The following is a 26527-nucleotide window of genomic DNA, read 5'->3' as shown; positions in this document are numbered from 1 at the left end:
TCTCTCCCTTTTTAAAATTTAGAATTAAAACATAACAATTGATGTCTTCCATACATTCCAAACAGTTACTTACGCGAAAGTTTGCTGTTTCTTTGTTGACATGTTTCTGTCACCAGAAGTTACATCAACATAAAATATGAAGAGCAAGAAAAAAAGGTCTGAAACAAACAGACTTCTCCAGCTTTGATCAATCCTAATCACCAAACCGTTTACAAGCAGATTGTTGATTTTCATTTCAGTCTCTTGGTTCTCGAACTCCATTAAGTTTCTTCTAAAGAAGAACCAGAGGTTCAAGCACTATGACTTCTCCCCAAGTATGACCTGGCAGAGGGGACTCACGGATCCCTCTCCGGCTGCTAGGACACACCAAGTATTCCTGAGGATTTATTCACAAGTTCCATCTCTCACCTTTCATGCAGCATAACGCTGCTTAAAGGCTTACAGCATCAGTCATGGTCCTGGTGGATAAAGAGTACCATAATCCAGGCAGAGTCTGTGGCCACACCTTGTAACTGGCCAGAGGAGACCTATTTTTCTTCCTCAGATACTCCCTGCTGGCTGAGTGCATTCCCCCAGCACAGCTGCAGGCCTCGGTTTAACTTTTCTTTTAGTTTAGACTCAAGTGCATTACTTGAATTCACATAAGGGAGTTGTTAGAGTTATGCAGCGGGCAGAGAGATGACAACTAACACAGACTTGGCGTAAGGAGAACGTAAAAACAACATTCTTACAGACCAGGAATTCAAAATTAAAGCATGCAAATCATCTCAAATGCAAGTCACACTAATGTTGAGGGTTCAGCACAATTCTGTATGCTCAAATACCCAGAATAACCCAGGGCTCTGGAAGAAAGGCCTGACTGGCTGAGTGAGCAAATATACCTCCATCCTCTGGGCTTCGGAGATATCGCAGAGAGGAATTACCTCCCTACAAAATAGCAAAAGTAGCAACTGTAGGGGAGATGTTATTTTTGGTTATCTAGCATTGGATTGCAGGAATGCTTTACTACGAGGTCAATCAGGGTAGGAGGTCTTTTTAATTTAAAAGCCAAACAGGCATTACTGATAATGAAGCTGCAGTGTAATCAAAGGAAATCTCCGGAGCATTTCACAAGGAAGCGTCTGAGGCATATAAACAATAAAACAAAAATCAGCATTTTCTTTGCAGAGTCAGCGTCTACACACACTGCTCCTTAATCACCCAGGATCCAGCTGAAATAGACATCCAAATCCCTGCTCCTTTTGCATTTTTCTGTAAATGCTCAGCAAGCCATCAACAAAAACCCAGACCATGGCTAGAAGACCAAAGGGTCACCAGGCACAAACCACAGGGAAATGAAGACAGAAGCATGGCCTGTGCCACTTGCAGGCTGAGAGGTGCAAGAAGTTACCTATCAGAGGTGACTCCTGCACCAAGACAACCAGGATTCAGGGAGTATCAAGTCCTTGCTGAGGGTTCAGCAACAGCCAGCTCTCCAGGGAAGCTGGAGGCCTTATGCCCTGCCATGGTATAACATCTCCAGGCCTTATTAACGCAGCAGCTCCCCTCCAGCTGCTTCCCAAGTACATGTCACAGCCACAGAGGAGAAACTCCCTTTCCCTAGATAGGGGGCAACTATTTAAGGAACTTTCTATCTTTAAGAGTTATATTTGACATTATCCAGCCAAATGTTTGTCTGTTAAGCATCAAATGTATCTGGATGTGTGGCCCTGCAAGACTGATTTGGAGCATACTTAAAGCAGCCATGTAGTAGTGAGCTCTCCAGGCCTGCAACATGCAGTACCAAGCTCAGCTCAGACGGCTGCAAGTCGTTTATCCTGCCTGGATGTGAAAAGGTTGAATGTCACACAACTTCAGCGGCAGCTCCATGGACATCCTTTGTGGTGACTGATGGCTAAAGCGGTTCCTGCCCTTACCAGTCGGTCGGAGAACCTGACCACACCATTCCTCTTCCTTCAGCTCATTTATCACATGGACCCACAAACAGTTGAGCTGATCCAACTGAGGAGACAGGGCAAAGATGGGCCAATATGATCACAGCTGGTAAGGAATGGTCTGGGAAACTCTTAAGCCAGCCCTGCAGCCACATCAACAAAACCCCATGGATCCATGACCCTCGCCAATGCCCTGGAGAAACACTGTTGTTACAGCTTGTGATTTGGCCTGGTAGTGTGCTACTTCACCAAAACAGCAGCTTTCCTTTCCCATTACATCTCAGAGGTTTGAATGCAGGATCCCAGCATGAAGGAGAGCCTGCAGCCAGTGTGCAGCAGCAGGCCCCATGTCAGGTGCATGCAAGTCTACCCACGTTGCCACATCACCTTGTGCCAGCGGCAGAACCACCCTGCAACGGCAGACAGAGGCCAAGGCATGTCGCAAGCTTCAGCCAGCCCTGTGTGCAGCACCTGGACTGTATGTAACACCCGGACTATATGTAGAGTCTGGGACCAAATTCTCCACTCTAAGCACACAAAATCCTCTTCAAGTTGGTCCTTGAAGTTGTATGGCTAAAAGCAGGACAAAGCTTTTCCTTCTGGTGACAAGCAAGGATGATTCACATTTTCTTTTGTTATTAACAATGTCCTAAGTCAGAAAAGGCAAACAGATCCATCCTTTGACTCCTAAATTCACTTGGACAATCCATTCTAGCCTTCATTTTTGAGGCTGTTATTCCTAAAATTCTTTCCAAGACTACTTCTTTGAACAGAAGACAGTATTACCAAGCACCTTTTAAAAATACCATCTAAAAAAAAGCAGACACTAAACATCACATCTCTCTGAAAAGCAACAACTCTAAGAAAATAAGAGAGATCTCTCTCTGCTTAGAATGCCTTCCATTTCTAAGCCCTGCAAACATTAAGCATGTATTTATGCATGGGGAGGGCAGGCATCATTGTCAGCTGTCCCGAAGCCAACTAACAACATAAAGTTGAAGCTGCCCAGTTTTGCCTTCAGCCTTTCCAAAATGTGGGAATTGCCTCAATTTAAACGTCTGAGAAGCAGAAAAGGCTAAGTGTGGCTTGCTGCTTTTCAGCTATCCTCATTTTGGTATCAGTGCTGTTTACTTCTTGTCCGTAAGTGCCTCACTTTGCACTTACTCTAGTGGGTGCTTGGTTGTATCCTCTACAGATAAGGTGGCAATACAGTTGCAATTACTACATTCTTTTCCTACTCACTCATTTTTTCAGAAGCAGTCACCTTGGAGGTTGAGGTTTTCCATGCTTGGTCTCTATGTAAAGGTGGGTTTTTTTGGTTTGGGTTTCATTGGGGTTTTTTTGTTGGTTTTTTTTTTAATCCAAACTTTCTGGTTTAAAAAAAAAGTCCACTTACATACTTGGACTAAAATTAAAATGAACTCTGTATTCAAAAACTCTAAACTCCTATCATTTTTTTCTTCCTTTAGAGAAAAAAAGCAGAACAGCAGCTCAGGGCAACAACAAAAACTGATGAACTTTGAAAGTGTCTGGATACAATTTAGAGCAAAGCCCAGGACATTTGGTTGATCTCCAAAAAAACAAATTGCTTTTCTTTAAGCTTTTAAGTATTTTGTAATTGTCCACTAAAAATTTAGTATCTAGTACAACTTCGGTTTTCTTGTCCTTGCTACATGTAACTTAGTACTTTATTCTTTGCCACGAAGCAGAGACATGAATGCAGGCTGTCCTGCCCCTCTTCTGAAACAGGGTTAGCCAGCGGAGGAGCTGAGGCAGACTGCTGAAGCCATTAGGCTAGAATAGTTGTTATGGAGCAGTTCTCCTGCTGTGCAGCCTGGAGGGAAGATTTCTTCTTCTCTTCCCTGTGGAGATCCCCGGTGCCCAAACCAGTAACTCAGGATTAGGCATCAGAGAGATTGGCCCCTTAATCAGTTTTAACTCTCATGTTGTGTTCTCTTTTTTCTAATCTTTCATTTCAATTTACAGCTTCATTTTGGCCTTTGTGCTGATACTGTACCTCTATCAACTTTGACTTTGCTAGCAGATTTGATCACAGCTCTAAATCCTTCTCCAGGTCACCAGGTTTTAACCCTATTTGTGCACTGGATCTCCCTCAACGTTACACGATAGGCACAACCAGGGTGTGAAATAATTAATTGCACCAGAGAAGGGGCATGTCAGCTCCAACTGGTTTGTGCTAGCAGCTGGGCACTTGGGTCCCCAGTGCCAGTGGGAGCATAACTTCCCCTTCATCCCTCTGGCCAGCTTCTGAAACCGTCTCTGCCCTCTGCTCCTTCCCACCTCTACCCCATGGCCTCCCCACTGCTCAACTCGGAGCAAAATCAAACCTAGTAATTTTAAGTGCCTCACACATAGGGGGTTAGAAATGCTGGAAATTTACAGTACGTATTAAAATGAGGAAATAATGTGATGATTCCTTACTGATATGGGACAGGAGGGAGAGAGAACGGGACAAGTGTAAAATAAAACAAAATTATGCATTTTCCACCTACCATACATGAATGTTTACCATATGGAATCAAAGAATTTTTTAAAAAAACATTGATATCATTTTATGTGCTTTTTGCTAGTAAAAGGAGTCTAATATCTTTTTACTAGAAAAGCTGCAAGGAAAAATCATAAATATGCCAGTCACTTTGTTGTGTACGCTGGTGGAGAAATCTCGCCTTCCCTTCCCAGAAATGGTGTGAAGAACATCTGGAAAAATTGATAAAAAGACTCTGAAACCTCAAAACCAAAGTACACCTCTCCCCTCTTCAACCTCATTTTACGCCCAGCTGCACTGGATGGGAGGGATTCAGATCACAGTCATGCATATCCTGAGTAAATACGCTGAAGTCAACACATTCATGAAACAAGAATTTGGCTCCAAACATCCAATGCCATTTAACCAGTTGAAAATACAAGACAGTTTGTTTCAGATAAGACTCATTGTACCTGCTGATGTGAAGGGGCCTTACTGGCACGGTCTCCCTATTCAAGTGGATGTAATTCGAAATGCATCAATGAAGGGACAAAGTGCTTTGAAATATAATGAGCTCAAGCCTTGTTTCTCTTGATCTTAATGAAAAAGCTCACCTCTTCCTCAGGAACCATGAGATCAGGTCCTCAGCTCATTCATGGGTTCGTTAAGAGAAAACTTAAGTCTGTTTTACCATTTCTGCTTCTGCTGGCTCAAGGCTGAGGGCTCTGCTGCTCTCGGCTCCATGCACAGCCACAAGCCTGAGTCAGGTTTCCCACGTTCTCCTCTTGCTCCTCCCCAGGGACCTGTGGAGTGGGCAAGTCTCCACGCATACCTGTGTCAGCTCACCAATTACCCACCGGTTCACACAGCTATTGAAATGAGATAGACATCTGCCCTCACCCACCAAATAAAACCGAGGCTAAGATAAATAAGATGGCTCACTCTCAGGGTGAGAGGTGGTCACGTGTGTTTCACTAAAGCAACAAAGTTAGACTGGTGAAAAGCATTTAAATGAAAGAGAATCTCCACCAGCGGGTCTCCTTGTTGAAGACAGCAGTTCCCCACAGTCTCCCCACTCTGTTTTAGGTACACTGAAAAACAGTATTTGTTTTATGAAATGGAGATGAAAGAAAGAGGTGGCAGCAGGCATCTGAACGCAGCAGGAGTAAAAAGGCATACTGAAAAATGTTGTGTAAAAAGCACACTGCAAGTGCTTCCTTGTCGCTCGCAGCTATACCTCACTAGTTCTGTAGTCACTTCCCTTCTCTTTGTTAAAGAAAAGACACTGCCTCCCAGATTTCGGAATAATTTGAAGAAATCCAGTATTTCAGTGATGCAGGCACTTTTCTGCAGCACTCCAGACAGGCCCTTCAGCTCCTTGTAAAGAATGTAAATTGTGAAAGCTACATTGCTCTTCAGTATCAAATAATCTTCTAATCCCAGCCACCAACCTGTTAAAAACAGAACAGAAAAACAACCGAAAAGCTACTTTCAAAAGGGAGCTCTCTGGCAATTCCAAGACAGAGAAACCCTCTGAAACAGGAAATCTACTGTCGCAAAGAGGGTGCTGCACAGCTTTGCTTGCTCTCCATTAGTTGGCCAGCGGAGCAATAAAGTGACATGGGTTTCCAAAGTAAAGTTTGCTTTGGTCCCTAATCAGGCTTTACTCCACCTGAACTCCTGCTGACTTCAATGAGAGGTTAGATAGAGTGAAAAGTGAATGAGGACTTGAAGATTTGGCCCTTTATGAACCAAGACTTAGTTGTAAACTTATTTAAAGACAGAAAAATCTCTGCAGCTGAACTGAATGCCGCTTTTGAACACAAACCTGTAGAAAAACTGTTTGTTTTCTTTCTGTAAATCTTGCATGTTAATGTGATTAGGTCTGCTGGGCAGGTGTCTCCACATGTCCATGTTTGCTTTGGCACAGGAGCTGCCCTTCTCACCTCTCCAAATTCATGTAAACTTAGTGTTAAATCCTGCCCTTTGTTACATGAGAGTGCCAGGGAGCCCCTCTCCCTTCCCGCACCAAGGCTTGCTCGCATCGCAGCTGGGCTGGAGTCCAGCCCAGCACTGCTGGGTGCCAGGCTGGGGAGGGCAAGCACAGGTACTCATCTTCCACAAGCAGGCAGGCGAGCATGGCATGGGATCCATCACTAGCCCCTTACTGCACACTCCCTCCTCTGCTTCTCAAGCTATTTCTGGAGTTGCCAGTTTTCCAGATACTTGTTTCCCCTGATGAAATCTCCTGCTCCTGGAATCATCTGATATTGCGATCATCCCAGCTTCCACAAAAAATAAGTTTTTAGCTGTCCAAATGAGATATACAGAGAAATGAGAACATGACCCTTTACAGCTCAAAACAATACACTTGATATAATCTCCAAGCATATCACTCTAATGTTATTTGCAAAGTTTTTGGGACCCAGCTGTAGTGCTCAGGGTGCTGACACTCTTCCCTGCACAGACCAGACACTCCCTGATCTACCACTTGCCTTGCTGTTTGCTCCCTGCCACTGGTAAGGCAAAAATTTGCACCTGCTTTTTTAGATTGATACAAGCAAATTCAATTTTAGAAACTGTTCAAAGGGGCTAAGTTCAGAAGGATGTAACAAGCACTAGCGAAGACATTTTTTATTAACTTGGAAAAATGTGTCTAGCAAGAACAGTTGGCAGGATGAACACCTTCTAAGACAGGATATGCGTATTTAGGTATCAAGTGGCACATGCAGATCTCCCAGCACTCCTTCCCCTAGTGCAGCGAGGACCCAGGTACAATCCTGCTCACATTTTACAGAAACTGGGCTGAACCACAGCAAACTGTTGGCACCCTGTTGTGCAAGTCTAGATGCACTCGCTGCTTTCTGGGCTTTGTGAGTTGCTTTTTGTTTAGCAAATTAATCCTAAACATTCAGATCTTGCACCTCATTTTTTGTCTAAGGTCTAGGCAAGGATAAAAGCAATTAGCTCCCTAAATCCTCCTCTTATCTGTAATTGGGTGTGATTTTTTGTTGTTTGTTTGTGAAAAACACTGAACAAAAATAGCGTCCACTATGTGGGCCAGGAAAATAGACCCTGATGACAGCCAGCTTATCTTCCACAGCTGCCTGAACAAACCAACTCCTAATGGATAAGTTTTCAGGAACACTTCCAACCAAGAGCTAACACTGTTACTTGGAGGTGACGGACGGACCCATGCAGTTTTAACGCAGCTCTCCACTTTCCATTAGAAGTGAGGAGACTCCGGTTACCTCCCCCCTTCCTGCATAGTGTCACATTGCCAGAAATATCCCAAGAGCAATGGAGCTGTGGGCAGGAGGGGAGAGCAGCACATGTGTCTCAGCACTTGTTTCCACTGGCTTCAAGGACATTTTTAAAAAATAAAGAACATGAACCAGAGAGGCTGTAACTGCAGAAAGTTCCCACTCTGCTTCTTTCCCACCCTCACCCTTCCCTTTGGACAAGCACAGGTGTGAAAGAGCCAGGAGACAAACAAAAGAGATAAAAGACAGAACAACTCTGAAGAGCACTCAGGAGGCCACATCACAGGCACAGCACACTAGCTCCTAGCAGGCAGAGGCACTCTACCATTATCTAGTTCACAGATGGACCACCCAGAAAATCTGGGAGCAATTAGGAAGGAGAACAAACAAATGCATGGAAAGAAGGGGGGAGGGAGAATGGGAAGGAGGGCCAGAAGGGATTCCTTACATCATCTCCACGCAAGCGTTTCGAGAATGAAGTGAAGCTATATGGAGGAGGAATACAGATGAAAGAGTTTGCAGTGAGAATGCAATAAAATAAAAGGCTATGAAAACATGTAGCATATGAATGAATTACAACATGGCCATTAAATGTACAGAAAGTCAGGACAGTGTGTAAACAGAGAAGAAACCCATCAAGTTCTTGGAGACACACACACACACACATAAACAGATCAAATGCTAACTGTCTCTCTCACTATTAACAGTATGTCAACCCGCCTTGCAACCCAGAGATTCATCAGGCAAAAAGCTGACTCACTCTCCTCTCTGGCTGTTGATAACTGGCACTAAATACCGGCAGGAAAACACAAATGCTACAAACCAACACCAATGCAACTTTACACCCTATGCATGGATAAGAACCACAGCAACAGCCAAGGGGCTCATACTACCAGAGCCGCGTGCCTGGGAACAGCCAGTTTTCTGCTGGCCTGGATTACACTTGCCTGGCATCTAATCAGTCTATCAGTCAGCACCTCACAACACCAAGTTACACCTTTCTTGCCTGGGACGCTGACCTGATTTTGGTACCAAGCGCTTTGGCTCCAACTGACTTCAAAGTGTCTGCTCAGCTCTCTAAAAAGAAGGCCCATTTTTAATTAAATGCCTGATTTCAGGCATCTTTGTTGGTTTTAACTGTGACATAGAAGGTTGCCTTTGTTGCCAGTGCTGCAAAGTTTGCGTTTTCTTTTTAAATGGTTTGATGTGCAGTTTGTGACTTTTGCAAGTGAGCACAATTTATAAACTGTGTTTTGTAGGATCCAAAAGTCACGGCAGAAAAACGACTCAAAATAAAAAATGAGCATACCAAGTGTTTTGAAGTGATCTTAATCAATAACACTGTGTTTACTTTGTCTTGGCCTCTGAGAAGCGAACTCTGGTCACTAAGGACATCTTATAAACACATTAAAGTTCACACAAACATTTTTTAAAGCTTTTCAGTTTACTATAATCTTGGTAGACTCACTCCCTGATAATTTTCCCTAAAAATAGTGCTTATTAACTCACAAGTTCAGTTGAAAAATCTACTATCCGCTCGTCTTAGCAGCAGCTACAATATGGCAATTAGCTTACCTTAGAATAGACATCAAAGGCTCAAAGAATGACCCTGCCCCAGAAGAACAAAATCTTTTAAAAGCCCCATTCCACTCAGTTTGCTAGTTTATAAGGTTTGCTAAAATCCAGTTTAATGATCATGTAGTTTCTTAGCAAGTCATGTGGTGCCATATTGTGTAAGAACAGAAGAGTTAGTTCTAAAACCTTTTTGAACTTGGGGAGCTTTTCCGACCAGCTGATGCAGAACCACATTCTGAGATGGTAAATGAAACTGTTGGATGCAAAAGCCTCACTATGATTTTCTTTAGCTCCTTTCAGAAGAGACAAAAGTTCCCACACAACACATACTCTCCCTTTACAATGAAAGATTCAATAATAGCAATATGTTCAAGTCCATATGGTGTGGATATAAGGGAGAGGCACAACGAGAAACTGAGAACCCTGAAAGCATGGGCCTGTAAGCTGCAGTGGAAAAAAAGCAACAGCATAAAACCACCCTTAGGTGAGAATGAAGTTGTAGGGCACACTGCATTAGTCAGTTCTCCTTTTAGCTACAGTCTAACTGTTTTCATATCCTGAGTTGCAGACAGTTCTCTCCCCAACATGGTTATCAGATTTTTTTTTATTTTTTAAATGACATACAACAAAGTCCTTTCAAAAACAGTCTGGCCCAGTGGCCAGGTAATAGCACTACATGTTACCAGGCAGGAGACTGAGCAGCAGTTTCTAATACAGCCTCACAGCAATAATGCAGAAGTGGAACTGGAAGGGCTGATTTCAGTGGGGGCAACAGACATATGAAAAGGAACAGCAATAAATTAATAATACAGGAGAGAAGCCTTCTTACTCTGTCTGGAATCAGATTTGAATCGTGAATGAGAAATAGGGAGGGGAGAGGAAAAGAAGGGTCTGTTTTAAACATTAGCATAGGCTTGCCCCACCTCTTTCCATTACTATCACGAAGCATGGCTTTTCCCAGCTCTCTTGTCTTCGTCTCCAACTCCTGAACTTGCTCCAGCAAAGTTTTATGGTAGGTATGCTTGGCCCTGTACCACAAGGAAAAGACAAACAGAAAAACAAACAAACAAAAAAGCCACATGAATATTTGTTTTGCAACAAAGCCCCAATTTTACCTCTCAGATGAGAGGCGCAGGGCTTTCCCTTGAATGATTTGGGAAATAAGGCACAGTGGATGGATGTCAATCCAGGTTCACAATACCTGCAAAGTATTATGTAAAAAATGAGAAATCAGGACTTCAAATTCAGCAGAGCTCAGCTGCTTCAACACAACACTCAAAATCTAACCAAAGCTTACAGAGCTATGGAGACCTGACACCGCTGCCGTGGGACTGCTCAGGACCCAGGCATTCAGACAAAAGAGCTGGGATTCATTGAATATTCATGACAGTAAAACATGATTCGACTCTCTTTTGAGCTATGCGTGGCACTGCTCTGAAAAACTGAGGAGAGTCTCAGATAATAATTGCCATTCAAGCCCCTTTATTTTCACTTATCAGTCTCACATGTCTTGGAAAGGCACTTCTCTCCCCACTGAGCTTTCAAAGTGACAGTAACAAGACTGGCTGCGGTCTATTTTCTCGGCTTGGGGATTCAAAGAGCAATCCATGTACCACAAGTGCAACCAAAATTTGGAGAGCAATGTCCCCCATGTAGAGACTTGGGCCTTTTTTTCCCCAATTTCACCTACTGCTCCTGTGTTATTATACCTAAACAACATTGATACAAGGAGAGAATCTAGTCCCCTCTGTCTTGACATGTACAAAGCAATAATACAAAACACAAGGATCTTTCTCCAGCAGGCAGTTTCTGATCAGCTTCCTCTTTTGTGTCACTTAAAGGAGGACAAGAGTCCCATGAGATAATATTGATTTGCATGTGACTGCAAGATATGCCTGAAAACAAGATGGAGCCAAGTCAGCTGAGACACCACTTGCTTCATGGAGTTAAAATAGTATTCAACTCTAGAGACGGCAAAAATTTCTTTACAAGTTTTATAAAAGTCTTACATGCAGATGCTATAATCTTTAACCAATGATGTAAAACAATGTCAAACTCCCTCTAGCAGAAAAATAACAACTGGTGTATATGTAATTAAAAGATAATGAAGATGCATTTATTTTTGAGAAGTATGATTCTTATTACTCCTTCCATGGGGAATAAGAAACAAAGACCACAGAATCTTTGCTGATACTATTTTAGATGACAGCACCTTGATATTAATACTAGGTTATCCAAGTCTTCTGGTCTTTGTGTTGCTGAATTAGGCTCCAAATGTCTCAAAATGAGAAGTTAAAATGAAAACTACTTTTCAAAACACATCTGCATTTAAGAGGAAAAAAAAGAGAACAGCAAAAGATGAAGCATAGCAAAATCTGGAGGTAAAGAGTACCAGGATGTACTTTGACAAGCACCCTATTAAAACCAACCACCAAAGGTGTATGATTTGCAAGGGAACACCAACATACTGTGACAGAAGAAATCAGTAGCAAGGATATTTTTAAAACGCATAATGTTTCAAGACTGTGAGATTACCAATAGCTGCACAGAAATTAATTAGATTCAAGTTCCTATAACTAGTTAGGCTAATGATTAGACTGGTCTCCTCTTTGAGGAAGAGAAACTATAGCGATTAAAATGAGAAAGCTTTGAGCTATTAATTCTTATAATCTTACAGATGACTTCACTATCACACTTTTAATTTGAGTAAATACAATGAAATTTTGACCTTGAACTCATCTCTTACCTTTTAAAGAGGCTGTACCTACTATTGCAAACTTGAAGATTGAGCATGTTTGGAACTTTTAAGATCCTTTATAACCAGTTTTCCCACAGACAAGAACACAGAAATCTTCAAGTTATTCAATCTCTCCCAAGTTTCCATGTTTATCTTGCCATACACCATAAGAGATGAGAGATGTTTTTCTTTTCCCTTTGAGTGAATACTGAATTCAAAATTTAACAGAATGGAGCCTGAGCAACGAAGTCCAATTAGTGCAGCACAGCACAAGCAGGCATTGCACTGATATTTCACAATACGGAAAAAATACTGTTGTCCTGAAGTTGGGGGTACTGAAGTATTTTGTAAGTAGTGTGAAGTGATGAAATACATAGGCTCTGCTGTGGCTGGGTATCCATAAAGCAACAATAAACCCACAGGTAATTGTTATGCATTGAGTCACTCCTTCACTTGGAAGCAAGAGCACCCATGAAAGAGTCAGTAATTAAGTATTTATAAAAAGGGCCTGAGTTAACCTATCCACGTGGTTCTCCAAAAACAAATACTAAAATATGGTATTACAATTGCCTCAGAGTCTGGGCTTGCTCCTATCAAAGTCAACTGCAAATATTCCATGGACTGCTGGCAACAGGACTGGGTGCTTCATGACTTTTTCACAACAGCACATTATTAACTTTTGATACACAAAAATACAGGCAGAAGTCTTAGCTTTTACCTTGTACTTTACAGGCAGCCCTAGATGCACAATAAGTCCTCAACAGATTATGAGATCTTGTGTTTCATGTTACTGTTCAGCTGAAATTTGATACGTTACATAAAGACAAACTCACCTTTCCCTCACACACTGGGATATTAAGATCATGGACCATAAGAACAGGCAAAGGGTTATCTTTGTATTTTGGGTGGCCCCTCCCCTTCCAAGCCAGGGAAGGGCATAGCTTCACTTCACTGCCCTAGGAGGATATTTAGGGGGTTCGGGAGGCCAGAATCTGCCAGGGAGAAGCATGGTTACATTCGTAAATTGTTCTCAAACATGACGACACCTCTACTCTGGCTCATTATCCTCAAGACCATTTTAGGAGTCTTGTGCTCCAGGGACTGCCAGCGTGTGCAAGGATGGGAAGAGCTCCTCATACCTTCTCTATTTACACTGGAGAACTGGCAAGTACAACATGCTTCTCCCTCCGTGGTAAAAAAAGTACATGAAGATTTTGGTAATGATTGGAAGGCTCAGGAAATTTTTCACTGTAACACTAAGTATTGAGACACCAATTATTAATAAATTCTTGCCCTCTTGCCTAATTTTGCTGGAATACACTCTGTGTTTTTATGATTCCCACATAGCTTTATAGCTCAGCTATTTTGAGACTTCCTAGCACCAGTGACATGTATTCAAGTGACATGTGCCAACTGCGAGGAAGCACTCACTTTATAAAGCTCTGTTCATTTCAATGGTAGCACAACTGGGACTTTAATAAGGCAAAAACCAAATCAAAACCAAGCCACTGAATTCAGGGTAGTGGACCAAAGTTAACAATGTGGTATTGCAGCCAAGTATTAATAATGAACTTCCTTCTCTTTTTAAAGAGTTATCCACATTTCCTATTCACTTAAAAAAAGAAAAAAAATGTAAATAAAAAAGCCTGGAGCTGCAGAGAACATGGGAGATAAGAGGTGTGTTGACAACTGTAGCCTGTGTAACAAAGGGAACATGTAAAACTAGCTCTTGCTTCCAGCATTACATGTTTTGATAGTGGATGCAGCACAGCAGTTTAGAAACAACAATGTGGTATTGCAGCCAAGTATTAATAATGAACTTCCTTCTCTTTTTAAAGAGTTATCCACATTTCCTTGATTCACTTAAAAAGAAAAAAAATGTAAATAAAAAAGCCTGGAGCTGCAGAGAACATGGGAGATAAGAGGTGTGTTGACAACTGTAGCCTGTGTAACAAAGGGAACATGTAAAACTAGCTCTTGCTTCCAGCATTACATGTTTTGATAGTGGATGCAGCACAGCAGTTTAGAAACAAAGATTTGTATGGGATTGAAACACACTTTCCTATCCCTTTTAACCTTCTTCCACACAAAAACTCTGTACTGTATTTATGGTTTTCTGGCAGTATTTTGTACTGAAATTAGGTATGTACCTTTTGGGTCACATGGATGTTCTTTCTGCGGACATATGCTTCATGTCCAAAAGAAACTGAAAGGGATAAATTCCATGACCATGAGAAGTCAGAGCTGCTGGAATTTTGTGACCAAAACCAGATTCTGCTGAATTACAGAGAGCAATGTGGTGTAACCACTGCTGTAGAAATCTGCCGGCTGATTTCCAGAGGCCTTGGGCTCAAGTTTTGAATGGCAAGCCTCTTGGAAAGGAAACAGACCTTTACTCCTTCCATATGGCAGTGCTGATAGCTGTGTCATTTCATTTATCCTAGTTAAAATGTTAATGGTGTTAATTTTTCAGTGATGGGTTAAAAAAAAAAAAAGCAGTCCTGCTCGGAGAACAGATTTTTTTCCTTAAAGTTGGTAGGACCCTCCTGTTTAAAATCTGTTGGGAAAATATCCAGTATATCAATCATACACGTTTGTCTTGAGGGCTTCACAATCTCCGTACATTCTTGGCCTGAACCACTGAAAGGATTATGTTGCTGAGATTTCTCTAAGAAATACTGAAGAACAGGTTGAGTCAGTAACAGTGTTTTAAACGAGTAATAGCTGAGGATGAGCCTGCCTTGGTCTGGCCTGTTTTACAATTCTTGAGTCATTTTTGCCAAGAACTGGTAAGAACAGAGGACAACTTCAGGACACTCAACTATCATGAAAACATTTCAAAATACTAAAGTGTAATCTTGGACACCTAAATATGTATTTAATCCCTGATGCTGCCAACAGTTCAGCTCACTGACTTCTAAGCAGGTAATTTTAAATAATGCCTGACACAGGAGCAGGGCCTGTTATGCTAAATGAATTCTAAGATTTTTTTCAGAGCTTTAAAAAGCAGGTCATAGACACAGCTAAGTATCTAAATTTAAACATTTTGGCCTCAGCTTTAGAATTTTAAAGTAATTTTCAATTGGAGAAGTTTAATGAGTGTAACAAAAAACCCTCTAGTGTGCTAGACCATTAAATCATAGTTTGGCCTGAACAAAAAATTTACATTATGATACCTAGTTATAATTTTAGCAGTGTAGCACGTGAAGATTACGCTGAGGAAGAAAATAGGAAAACATTTAAGAAGTACTTACTGATTGGCAGATTTGCCTACTACCAGTTTAATTTAGCCGTGCTATCAACTCCATAGGAAGAAAACAAGATTTTCGGATATATGCGTATGATCTGATTTATCCTTTTATGCTGGTGTTTGAAATGTGCTTGTGTTTGGGAAACTTTCTGCTCTTTACAGAGAAACGCAGAAAATACTGAAAAGAAGATTGGTGGACTTGGTAGTGTTAGGTTTACAGTTGGACTCAATGATCTTAAAGGTCTTTTCCAACCTGAATAATTGTATGATTCTAAAAATCTTCCTTGGCTGACGGACAGCTCACTCCTGGAGCAAAGTGTTACGTGTTACGATGCTTTCACTTCGAGCCTTTGTGACAAGCTAACCTATATTTCCTCTTCACTCCAGCTAGGATGTGCCTTTTTGCCCCAGAGTTGGAATGCTCTGGGCCTTGCACAAGGTTATTACATATCCATGTAATAAAACTTTGGTTGTAACGCAGCTTTCCAAGGGAAAGGATGAAAGCTTTGGTGCTTAAGACACTTAAAAGCAAGCTGAACAAAACACCAGAAATTCTAAATGAAAATGGTACATCTGCATTTCAAATTGCAGTGGTAGAGAAGATAAGTTGCTTCTATTTAAGTCAAAGTTCTTGAAATTGCTTGCCTTCTGCAATGCTTTCAAACCCCAGAGTTTTGAGAAAAGGGGATTACACAGGCTTGTATTTCACAAGGGTTGTTCCTCCTCTCTGGGCAGGGAAGGAGTAAGACTTCACTTCAACCACAGAGTGCAGAGTACTGCTGTTCTCTCAGTTAAGTCTTGGAAGACCCACTGTTGAAGGAGAACCTAAAGAGCAGCTGACAAAGAACTGGGAGCTTACTGGGTATGGATTGGAGTGCCACATTTTTACTTTCTACCTACACTTAGTCAAATTGAACAACTTATTTGCTCCTTTTTAGGAATAGGATGATGTCTGATTTAAATTTGCCTTTAACTAGAGGATAGACAACCCAAATAATCATAAGACAACACACCATCATTACTCAGACAAGGCTTACTCCTTCAGATTCATGACTAACTATTCATTCTTTCACATTGCTGGTTGCATTGGCAGGTGAGAAATGACTCCCACTTCACTTTGCTCAGAGGTCTTCCAAACATATATCACCATTTTGCATTCACTGAAAGGCTTCGTAGTTCTTTACAGAACAATACTGGACTGGACAACATGTGCATACAGAACAGTTCCTATAACACCGAGAGGACTGGTTTGGAACTTACGCTGTCCATGCCACGTCTTTAACAAGGCACGCAGTGGGCACGAGAAACAAGCCAAACCAGAAGTATCCACATCTTAACACCATTCCAGCCTGTGAAGAAAACAAACAAATAAATCATGAGTATTTTCAAGCCATTACATGTTAAGTGGTTGTTTACAAGGAAAAGGTAGAGTGATGGCATCAAACAGGTACTGCATCCGTGATCTGGGTGATGTTGAAATTTGGTGGTGGGGGGAAGCCTCATCAACTCTTAACAGAAGTTAGGCCTATAATTAACAAATAGCAATGACACTTCGCATTGTGATCATTCCTTATGATCTCAAATTCCTTAGAAATTTTCAAAAAATCGGGTGTTTTGACCAAATCCTCCACTGATATTAGTTTGTGGATCCAGGCAGACACATTTTCACTCATGGCGAAGTGCACCGTAAGTATATTTAGCTTGCACTTTTGACTATCTTTTGTGCCCTTTGTTTACTCTCTTTCTACCCACTGTTCTAGATCTCTGAGCAGCAAACAAAAAAATACATTTCTCACTAAAATGTTTCAGTCATATTCCACTTAAATACAGCACTTCCTGTTCAAACTACTGCTGCCTGAAACCCAGGGTGGGGAAGATTAACTCCTGTCCAGCAAATGGCGCTTTTTTTTTTTTTTTTTTTTTTAAACAAAGACCTCAAAGTTTATATTTGTGTTTTTCTCGTTGTTGTAATGCTTGAAGAAAAAGCTCGGTAGGATTTGAGAAGGAAGATATCTGGAAACCCTGCAAGTCACAGCATACACACATAGTTATGGAACAAAGTTGAAATATAGCACTATTTACAGAAATGCTATTTTAGGTCATTAGAATCTTTTACAGATAAATCAATGGTGACTAAGGCCCGGGTTTGCTACTTGAGACTACCTCACCACCTCTTGCATGCGCACACACACACACACAGTTCCCCGTAAGAATCATTTAAGTTCTCTAGTACATTAGAAACAGAAAAGATTTTTTTTTTCTGTAATGACTCGTGTGCAGCACACAACTAAAACAGGGGCTGAAGGGTGTCAACAGTATTTCCAGTGGCTATCCACATTTTGCTCCCTTGCCAGTTATGGACACTGCCATATCCCTTCCCCAAAACCTTTACTTCTCAATATTTCGTATGCCACATACAACACACACACTTATCTACCGATGTTCGTGTGCGATGTTGCCGAAGGCAGGGAGGCCTATACCCACGGACACCAAACGAAAGCAGCTGTCTCACCACTGTAACACAGGCTTGGCTGGCTCAGCTGTGCCTCACTGTTTTAACACACAAGAGAGCAGCAGCCCACAATGCTGAAGTGTAAGGGCATTTTACAGACAAAGAAAGTTGAGCTACAGAACATGGAACGAAACAAAACATCTACTAGCCTTTGAAATACATTGTGAGAAGACAAAAATTTGTAATTATACCCTTTGTAAGACAAACATGATTGATCACAACAGGAGGAACTTCCACCACTCACTGCAGCAAAGCTTTACAACTGAGAAAAGCCATCACATCACACTGACAGGATGTCTACCGGTAGCACCCAGCACCTTCTCCCAGTGCTGATCTCTGTTTAAAGTTGTCTACCTCACAACTCAGTCATATTTAGCAGCAACTTGCCCTTGGATTGCCAAGTAGTGAGTATTTCCAAAAGGATTTTTCACTTTTGAATGTTAAATCCTACATGCCATTGCTGGACTGACAGATCAGTGGTAAATCTTGTACTGAAACCAAGAGGGACCTAGACTGTACTAAAACATTTACGGACACTTTGCCACCCACACAGACAGTAAGCAAAAACATTCCAGTCCCAGAAGCAGCACTCAGTTATTTGTGAGCCCTCATGCCTCCTTTCACATGAGGATGCCAGAAGCATACAGGCAGTTTTGATCTATGCTTATTTAAGGAAAAGGATGTACAGGAATAAGAGGGAAATCTTAACTTTATTGTTAGCCAAAGAGCTGAACTGTAGTAACACAGTGGCAAAACATAATGAGATTTATCTTCATGCTTTGCTTTTCATTGGGTGTGACCCTGCAAGCACTAGCAGTCTAATCACATCAGCGTTTCCACTGACCATCCTTCCATTGCCTGTGCTAATAAAGGCTAAAAAGGGCCATAGTATTCTATATGCATTTTCTACTATTTTGGCTTCAAGTATTTTATGTTCCACCTTTTGCTTTTCTAGCTGAAAGCAACTCAACACACTTTCAATGCGCAGAACAATCCGAGTATGCATTCAGTAGAAGTTTAAATGCTATAACTGTTGTTATAAATGTTGACAACTCAATCAATGGCTATGAATTTGGACATCTCACATGTTAAACTCGACACCAAAAAACCTCAAGCCAAATACTTTTTGCCTGCAATTATGCATTTTACTCAAGTATTATTCTGTCCACAAACTGCACCGTAATACTAGAACTATTCATCTCATCTGAACCCTGTCAGACTACTTTACTACTGGCAAGCTTTTTTCCAAACAACCCTCCAAGATTTTACACCTTTCCTGAGCTCATCTGAAAGGTTTCTTCCCTGGTCACCTCTAGTTTCCTCTTGGAGTTATGACTGCTATGCTGCATGACAGTGAACTGGTTTGTCTTACATGCACAGCTCTGAACTCTTCCTTCTCTCCGGCAGGGTTACACCATCTGCTCACAGGACGGGATCTCCTCAGCAGAGGATTCACTGGAAACCACCTAACACATTCTGGGCACATCCATAGACAGCATCTTTAGGATACTCTCCAACTTGTGGGATAGAGGGCTGGGTTATGAACAGAAGCTATAGTAAGAACACCTCTATATTGCAACAAAGCCTTCCTCAGGCTTCACAGCTGTTGCTGTGCTCCATTCCAGTTGTTCAGCTATTCATGACAGCAGTAAAGACAGTAGTGCAACACATCTTCAGTGAAACATGGCATTTCCATACCTAGTCCCAACGAATAACACCCTTCACCTATCAGTTATCTCCCCCAGATAAGAAGAGCAGAGCTACTAAACTTTTTTTTCTTTTTTAGTAGGTCACAGGGAGCAGAAGGAGAAATTCTTTGGTTTTTTAAACAAATTCAAAATTTGACCAGCTCTGTCATCACACAGGCCCCACAATAAGCAACTAAGTAATTTTTATTCTGTCTACCAACGTAAACATTAGTGACTAGCACATCCAAAGCCAACTACCAGAAACCATTCATCACATGGCATGCCAAAAACACTTGAGACTAATGCAAGTCCTCCTGCTGAAGGCATTACAGCTTAAACTGCTGCCATCAGTAGACTGTCTTCCAAGCACTGACGCGGCTGCCACAGTAAAATAGCTCATTTTAGAGGAGTGATAACATTTGTTAAAATGAAAGAATGGGAACAAGAAAAGAAAGAAAAAGCTTAGCTCCAGCTATTTCAACTGAGGAGCAAACAATTTAGGTCCCAATACCTTTAACCTCTTGTAAACTGGTTTTGTAAGGGTGGGTACTTTTTTTTTTTCTTTTGAACACAGCAAAAAAAGCGATAGTCCTGGACAGTCAGAATAACTAGGAAGATATGCTCTGTACTATTATTTTAGAAAGCCTAGGTTAAGGTTTTTTTTATTTTGTTTGGGTTTGTTTGGTTTGGTTTTTTGTTTGTTTGTTTTAAATCAAGGACATGCTCTACACAAGCATATCAAACAGGGACTAGGTTGTTTAAAAAAAGTCTTGAATTGCAATATGGAATTCATTTCAAGCTTTTCTCCATTTTACTATTCATTCTTAGTATGCAAACAAACATCATTCATAGTTTTCCTTTTCCACCAATAGGTGGTGCCACTATTTTCAACAACAACTTCCAAGGAGAACACCAAGGCCAGAAGTGCCCAGGGAAGGGAATTCAGATATCCAGGCTGTCTTGGTGTTCTTATCACAGCATGGTTAGACAACAACTGGGGGACCAGTAAAGGATTCAGACAAACCAAACAAGAGTCTCAATCATCTTAGATCATTCAAGAAAAGTGAGACAAGATTTAAATTCATATTTTGAATAATAAAAGCTTTTTATTATTCATTTCCTCATATACTCATGCATCCTAACTCTGATAAAAAACAGACAGCAAAAGCATAAGATCACAATGGAAACAGCTGGCTTTGTATTTACAGTGCGACAAAAATTATTACTGGAAGTGTGCCTGGATCCTGATCATGGCTCTCTCCACAAGGCATGGATAAGGACCCAACCGGTCTCAGGTCTCAGCCATTTTCCCACCGATGAAAGGGTGCTGCTAGCTTGGGCAAACAATCCCACTCCATTTATCTTGAAGTCCCAGTGCCTCACTTGATGGCATGGTGTATGGACAAATATATTATTCTCCACGAGAAGCTCAGGCACTAACACTGGGACACATCACAGCAATGCTCCTACTTTACACTGGAAACTCCTAGATTCCTGGGAAAGCTTGCCTTTCATTTGCTCTGTAGCAATAGGGCCGATTCAGAAACTGCTTTAAAGGTCGAAAATATTTTCGGTAGAAAGTTAAACACACTCTACGCCAATCTTGGATCTGTTGCATTTTTAATGATGTTACAGCTTAGACATTTTGCTGCAGTTAGTTTGGGGTTGGGTTTGTTTTTTTTTTTAATGCTTTTCATGAGTAAATTTGAAGCCTAACTTCAGTAGGAAGAGGAACAGATTCCATGCATGAAAAAGTTATCACAGATTATGAACAGCATCACTGTGCAAACTCTCCTGCAAGTACCTGATGCATTTATGCAGTTTGCAGACCATTACCCAGCCCTGTTTTCCTTTAGAGAACTGCACTGTGCACCCTCTGCGTGTTCTGGGTCCTCTTAAGACTGAATGTTTCAGTGCCAGCACTGGGTAGTTTTCTTGTTTCAAAAGACCTCGAAGTTTAATCTTGAAGGGGCAAAAATATTAAATCCTTATCAACCAAGTGGCTGCATAGATCTTAAGGAGACATAGGACTTGCTACATACTAACGCTGTAAGCACATGCCGTGCAACAACTGGAAGATATGGTGTCATACAGCAATCCATTTTTCATAAATTATTCTGAAGGCATCAACTAGCAATGGTTTTCTCCCACTTTAAATGATAAAACAGCATTTGTTAGATTCAGACAAAACCTCTTAACTATTTCTATTAGCTTATGTGGAATGATCAGCATCCCCAACCCATGCTGTTATATTGTACAAAATACACAAAATCTGTTATAATTACTGTATTATACAAGATCCTTAAAGTGCTACAAATACCAAACCCACCTTAAAGATCATATACATTAAAACCCAAGTGCAGAGAGATGGCAGGATTTGCTCATGGTCACACAAATCAATTGCAGAGCTGGGCAGATTGCCCAAGTCCCTCAATTAAATCATACTACACAGAGACTGAGCCTACTGGAGCCCAAGTATGAAATATAATCAATATCCAAGAATGCAGTCTCAAGGGTTTTCCCTGTGCACATAATCTAGCCTCAACATGAGTCGGTGCTTAAGAACTTTTTCCCCCAATATAACTGTAGCCAGCTCCAGGCTGGACAGATTTTACTAGATTCAGGGCTGACAGGTGTGATCAACAGATTTACCAGCTCCCTCTTCAACAAGCGTCTTGGCTGGAAATGTGCCTAAAGAATAACCCCTTTGGGTTAGTGGCAAAGCGTTAAAAAATGAGGCAAAAGAATTTGATTTCCCCTCCTGCTTACACCACTGGGAGTCAGGAGTACCTCAAATGAAATCAGCAGAGTTCTATCATTGAAAGGTTGCCTGGATATTTCCATGTCTGAAATAAAGATGTGCAATGTTTTCCATAATGTAAGAGTTTTGATTCTAAAATGGCTCAGATGAAAACAATGACCTCACTGGCTGGCTGGATGTAACACAATGACATATTGGTCCAGTCTCAAACCTATTTCCTCCCTCTCCCAGTCTCCACTCATACATCCATATCCCCTTGAGAGTGGTAAAAGGAGGAAAGAAAAAAATCAGATACCTCAACTCAGATATTTTACCCCTTTTCTTAATTTCACCAGTCATGCTTAAAACCATACGGAAGTCTACAGCAAGAAACCTATCCACTGTCTAGCTTCCACGCCATAGTTATCAAGCTTATTGGTAATTTTAATGTAATACCTGGATACAAATGTAAGGAGGGAGGACAGGAGTGGTACTCTGAGCAAAAAGGAAAATGGTATCACCAAGGCATATATTTGGCATTCCTAGTAAAGCCCAAGATATTTTGAGATATAGGTCTCAAGCAAGAAGCTTTTTGTTAAAGAAGTTGCTAGTTACGATGGTTAAAAGAAAGCATGAAAATACAAACTAAAGTACAGAAAACCCAGAAAAATATTATGGCAACTCAAAAAAGACAAATCACTTGCTTGAAGTTCTTTCATGATCAGAAAATTCCAGGAATTGGCAATACAAAGCTACAAAACTAAAAATTATTATCTTCAAGGGCGTGGGGGGGAAACCCAACCCCAACTTCACATACACTGCCATGATTTTGGAGAAACTAGCTAGAGCTGTAACACCATAGGAGCACAGTGAAATCCTCAGATCTGCTACTCCCTTTAATTTTCTTGTTGGGAACTATTTTTCCATAATGGAGGAATACAGCAAGTTAGCAACCTATTTTTATTCTATTTCTTAATGTAATTTACAGAAATTAATATTTGATACACAAATGAAGATATCATTGGCCAAATGTGTCCCAAAGGGTGTTAATAAGCTGTGTTGTGTTAACTAAAAACATATTTTACATATGTAGCCTTGCCTGAGAAAAAATTACTGTGTATCATTACTTAATTAGTATACAACACTACCAATTAAACAAGGAGCCTGCCCATGTTACTCTCCATTATTACTCTGATAGCAGAGAATTAAGAAAATTAATCAGATGGTGTTTTAATTTGATTTTATGGTTCACTGGCAGTGTAAACTCTGATGCAATTTCATGCAGCCTATCATTCCTTTTTCATTAATGGTTACATTAAGCTCAACAAAAAAATGTAAATTAATGTTTCTTCAAAGTCATTTGGAGAAGACTGTTGGTTAAAACTTAGTAGTAAAATCATGCTCCATGTAAATGGATATAAGTGGATTCCTGAAATTTTATTAGAGAGCACAGATCTCATTAACCAAACAACCTCTCCTTAAGGTGGATGAAATACCTCAGTAAATCTTTAGGTAAATGGCACTAGGTGGTAATTATTCTTCCTGGTTAAAAAAAAAAAATCTAAAAATATTAGTCTGTAGCTCTGTATTAGTCTGATGTCCCCCAGCACAAATTAAAATTACTGAATAAAAGTAATTCCTTCCTTTACACATGTTCTTGTGGACCATGAACACCTTGGAAAAAAACCTGATGCAGAGGACACTGGTGATGGCATCCAAGATTTATTTTTCCTCACCTGAGTCAGGCTTGATACTACTCTGAATCATAAGATAGTTCGAGTTTTCTGAGATGTCTCCAATCAGATGGTTGTGCAACACAATATAATTTTCTTCTATTGCAGTTTAAGATGAACTCACACTTGAGGATGTGGAAGAGTAGGCCCATGGGTGGCTACCGGCCGATGGGTGGTGACCTGCAATGACGCTGTAACTCCACTAAGCTGAAGTAAAATCTGTATGAAAGTGTGCTTTCCTGTATGAAAGCAAAGTCACTCTTACAGACTTTTTTTTTTTAGAATCTTTCCAGTTTTTCTTTCCTGCCCCCTCAAACCAACACAGGCATGAATAGAAAGAACAGGCAAATCTGAAACAGTAACTTTGATAGACATGACAATGAAACAGTTTGTCTTGTTCACTGTTTCATGCACTTTAGTATTAACTTCTACTCTGCATATAAAAAGAAATTTATACTTTACATTATGTTTCTCCTTTTGAAGTCATGTTCAGCATGTAAGCACTCTTGTTTGGTGCCTATAACTTTTTCTGTGCAGGTTTTAATAGTAACCACTCTTGTATAGTAGCTGTCCTTATTTAATAACTGTGCCTTTATCATGAAAGCTTCAGGGGAAAAAAATTAAATTTTACAGAACCCACCTTTGAATTTAAAACTCCAAGGGAGTAATTATGTTTAGCAGAAGCCGTTCCTTGCCAGTGAAGATATAAGATATTTGTACAACCTGCCAAGTTACACCTACAAAGAGAGTCAGAACTTTCAAATTTCCTGGCTTTGTGTGTTTGAAGTTTTCCAGCTGTGCTACTGCAACAGCACTGGCTTCCTCACACAAAACATTTGTTCCCAGATACTCCCTTCTCCCCAGTATTAGCGAAGTAGCATCCCTGAGTAAAGAAGTGCTCTACTAAGAGCAGAAAAATCAGTTTCAGGAACCCTGGTCTTATTCTACCTCTACCACAGTTTCATGGTATGAATTTGGGCATGTGTCCTAACCTCAGAGAAAACACAGAAAATATGGTAAACCTCACTGGAGTGTTTTGAAAATACTTTTTTAAACAACTGTTTTCATAGTATATTGAAAAATAGCTTTTTTTTAAATAGTAGTATCAAATAACGCTTCCCCCACCTCACATGATTGTTTTACTCACTTTTTTTTTTATATCACCTTTGAAGTCTGCATTTATTCCTTCTCTATTTGTTTTGCCACTTAGTGTATCTTTCTGCCAAACATTTTTGTGCTTTTGTAGACCATCTCAAGAAGGGGGATTAAAAAAGAAAACATAAACCACATTAACTAAGCTACACTATTAAATATTTCAGGTAAGTGTAATTAGGTATCTATTCACCCACCTGGACCATCTAAACACTTTTGCCTTCTGAGTGAAGCTGCTGACCAAAACACTCACGTCCTACAGCACGTACAAAGACCCAGAATGACCAGTGGCTAAACATTCATCGATAGTTCAAATTAGATTCTGCACCTTGTCCCCACATTTGCCAAATAAGTTGACTTTAGCAAGACTGCTACTCTCCAGAGCCCTGATCTAGCAATTTAGATGGGGCATGCAGACACCTGTGCATGCAGGCAGCTTCTCAGAAAGTACTGCAACTCTGCATGTGGTTTGCTGCTTGCAGTGAGCTACAGCATTGGGACCTGCAAATGGAAAGCACTGTGGTTTTTGATATTTTGCTTATAAACTTATTTCCTGATACGGTTTGACATTAAGTTTACCAGAACAACACTATTCCCTGTGTCTTACATCTTGGAGATTCCTTAATAGCTCAAGAATTCCAGAAAATGGTTGATAACCATATAGCATGAATTAGATCTAGTAACTGCAAGGCTCAGAGAAGTAGATCGTTTCCAGTTTTTCAAACTGGGGTCTAGGCTTATAAATCGATGAGCAGGTTGAATTCTTACCGAAGCCAACAGCAGCTGAAAGTACATCACTTCCATAGAGGGGGCTCTGCATTCCGCAAAACTACATCCTGTAAACTCAATTTTATAGATCTTTGTCTGTTTTCAATCTGTTATAGCAATGGTTGACTTGAATCAGATAACAGTCATTACTTACCCATGTTATATTTCTCCAGAAAGAGCAGCTTACTAGCTCAATCACTACATATTCACTTGAGATTTTATCTTCACTCAGCTACCATACTCAATGGTTATTTCTTAAAGCACATTCTGAATGCAGTCAGCTCAAAGTTTTCCTTAGCATCATATTGTCTCTCTTGAAGGCCCTAAAGACTTTGGGTTATTTGAGCATGGCTGCACTTCAACTCAGATCAATGGAGTCTTACCACAAATGAGTACTTTTTCCCCTAAAAACTTGGTTCTTTCCTTCGTTTTCATTCCCAGAGCAATTTATTTCATTGCTTGAGCACATGACCTCTTCATGCAACCACCACATCTTTTGCCTTGTATTATCATGTACAAGGTACATCTGCAATCATTCCCACCACACCCTCTTGCCAAAACCTGGAGATGCATCCTGTCTCTCCCTTCTTCCTTTCACCCTTTACCAAAATCTTCATAACAATAGCACAATAGATGATAGTAGTGATTTACATAAATTCTCTTTTCCACATCACAAATCACAGCTACAGA

The 26527-nt window shown here is 40.7% G+C and overlaps 1 protein-coding gene across 1 annotated transcript in view; it reads right to left on the bottom strand.

Moving 5' to 3' along the window:
- The window catches only part of ATP8A2 (ATPase phospholipid transporting 8A2), a 294058-nt gene that overhangs the window by 14273 nt on the left and 253258 nt on the right, over window positions 1-26527 (bottom strand). The window contains exons 33-34 of the mRNA XM_019474848.1: window positions 16505-16593; window positions 10181-10285 (exon numbers count right to left, since the gene is read on the bottom strand). Of these exons, the coding sequence (XP_019330393.1) occupies window positions 10181-10285; window positions 16505-16593 (194 nt within the window). The remainder of the gene's footprint in view (window positions 1-10180; window positions 10286-16504; window positions 16594-26527) is intronic.

The sequence above is a fragment of the Aptenodytes forsteri genome, unplaced genomic scaffold, assembly GCF_000699145.1.
Source record: "Aptenodytes forsteri isolate BGI_AS27 unplaced genomic scaffold, ASM69914v1 Scaffold155, whole genome shotgun sequence".
Lineage (NCBI taxonomy): Eukaryota > Metazoa > Chordata > Aves > Sphenisciformes > Spheniscidae > Aptenodytes > Aptenodytes forsteri.
Note: the sequence above shows the minus strand (reverse complement) of the source record. Positions and strands in the feature narration are given on the sequence as shown.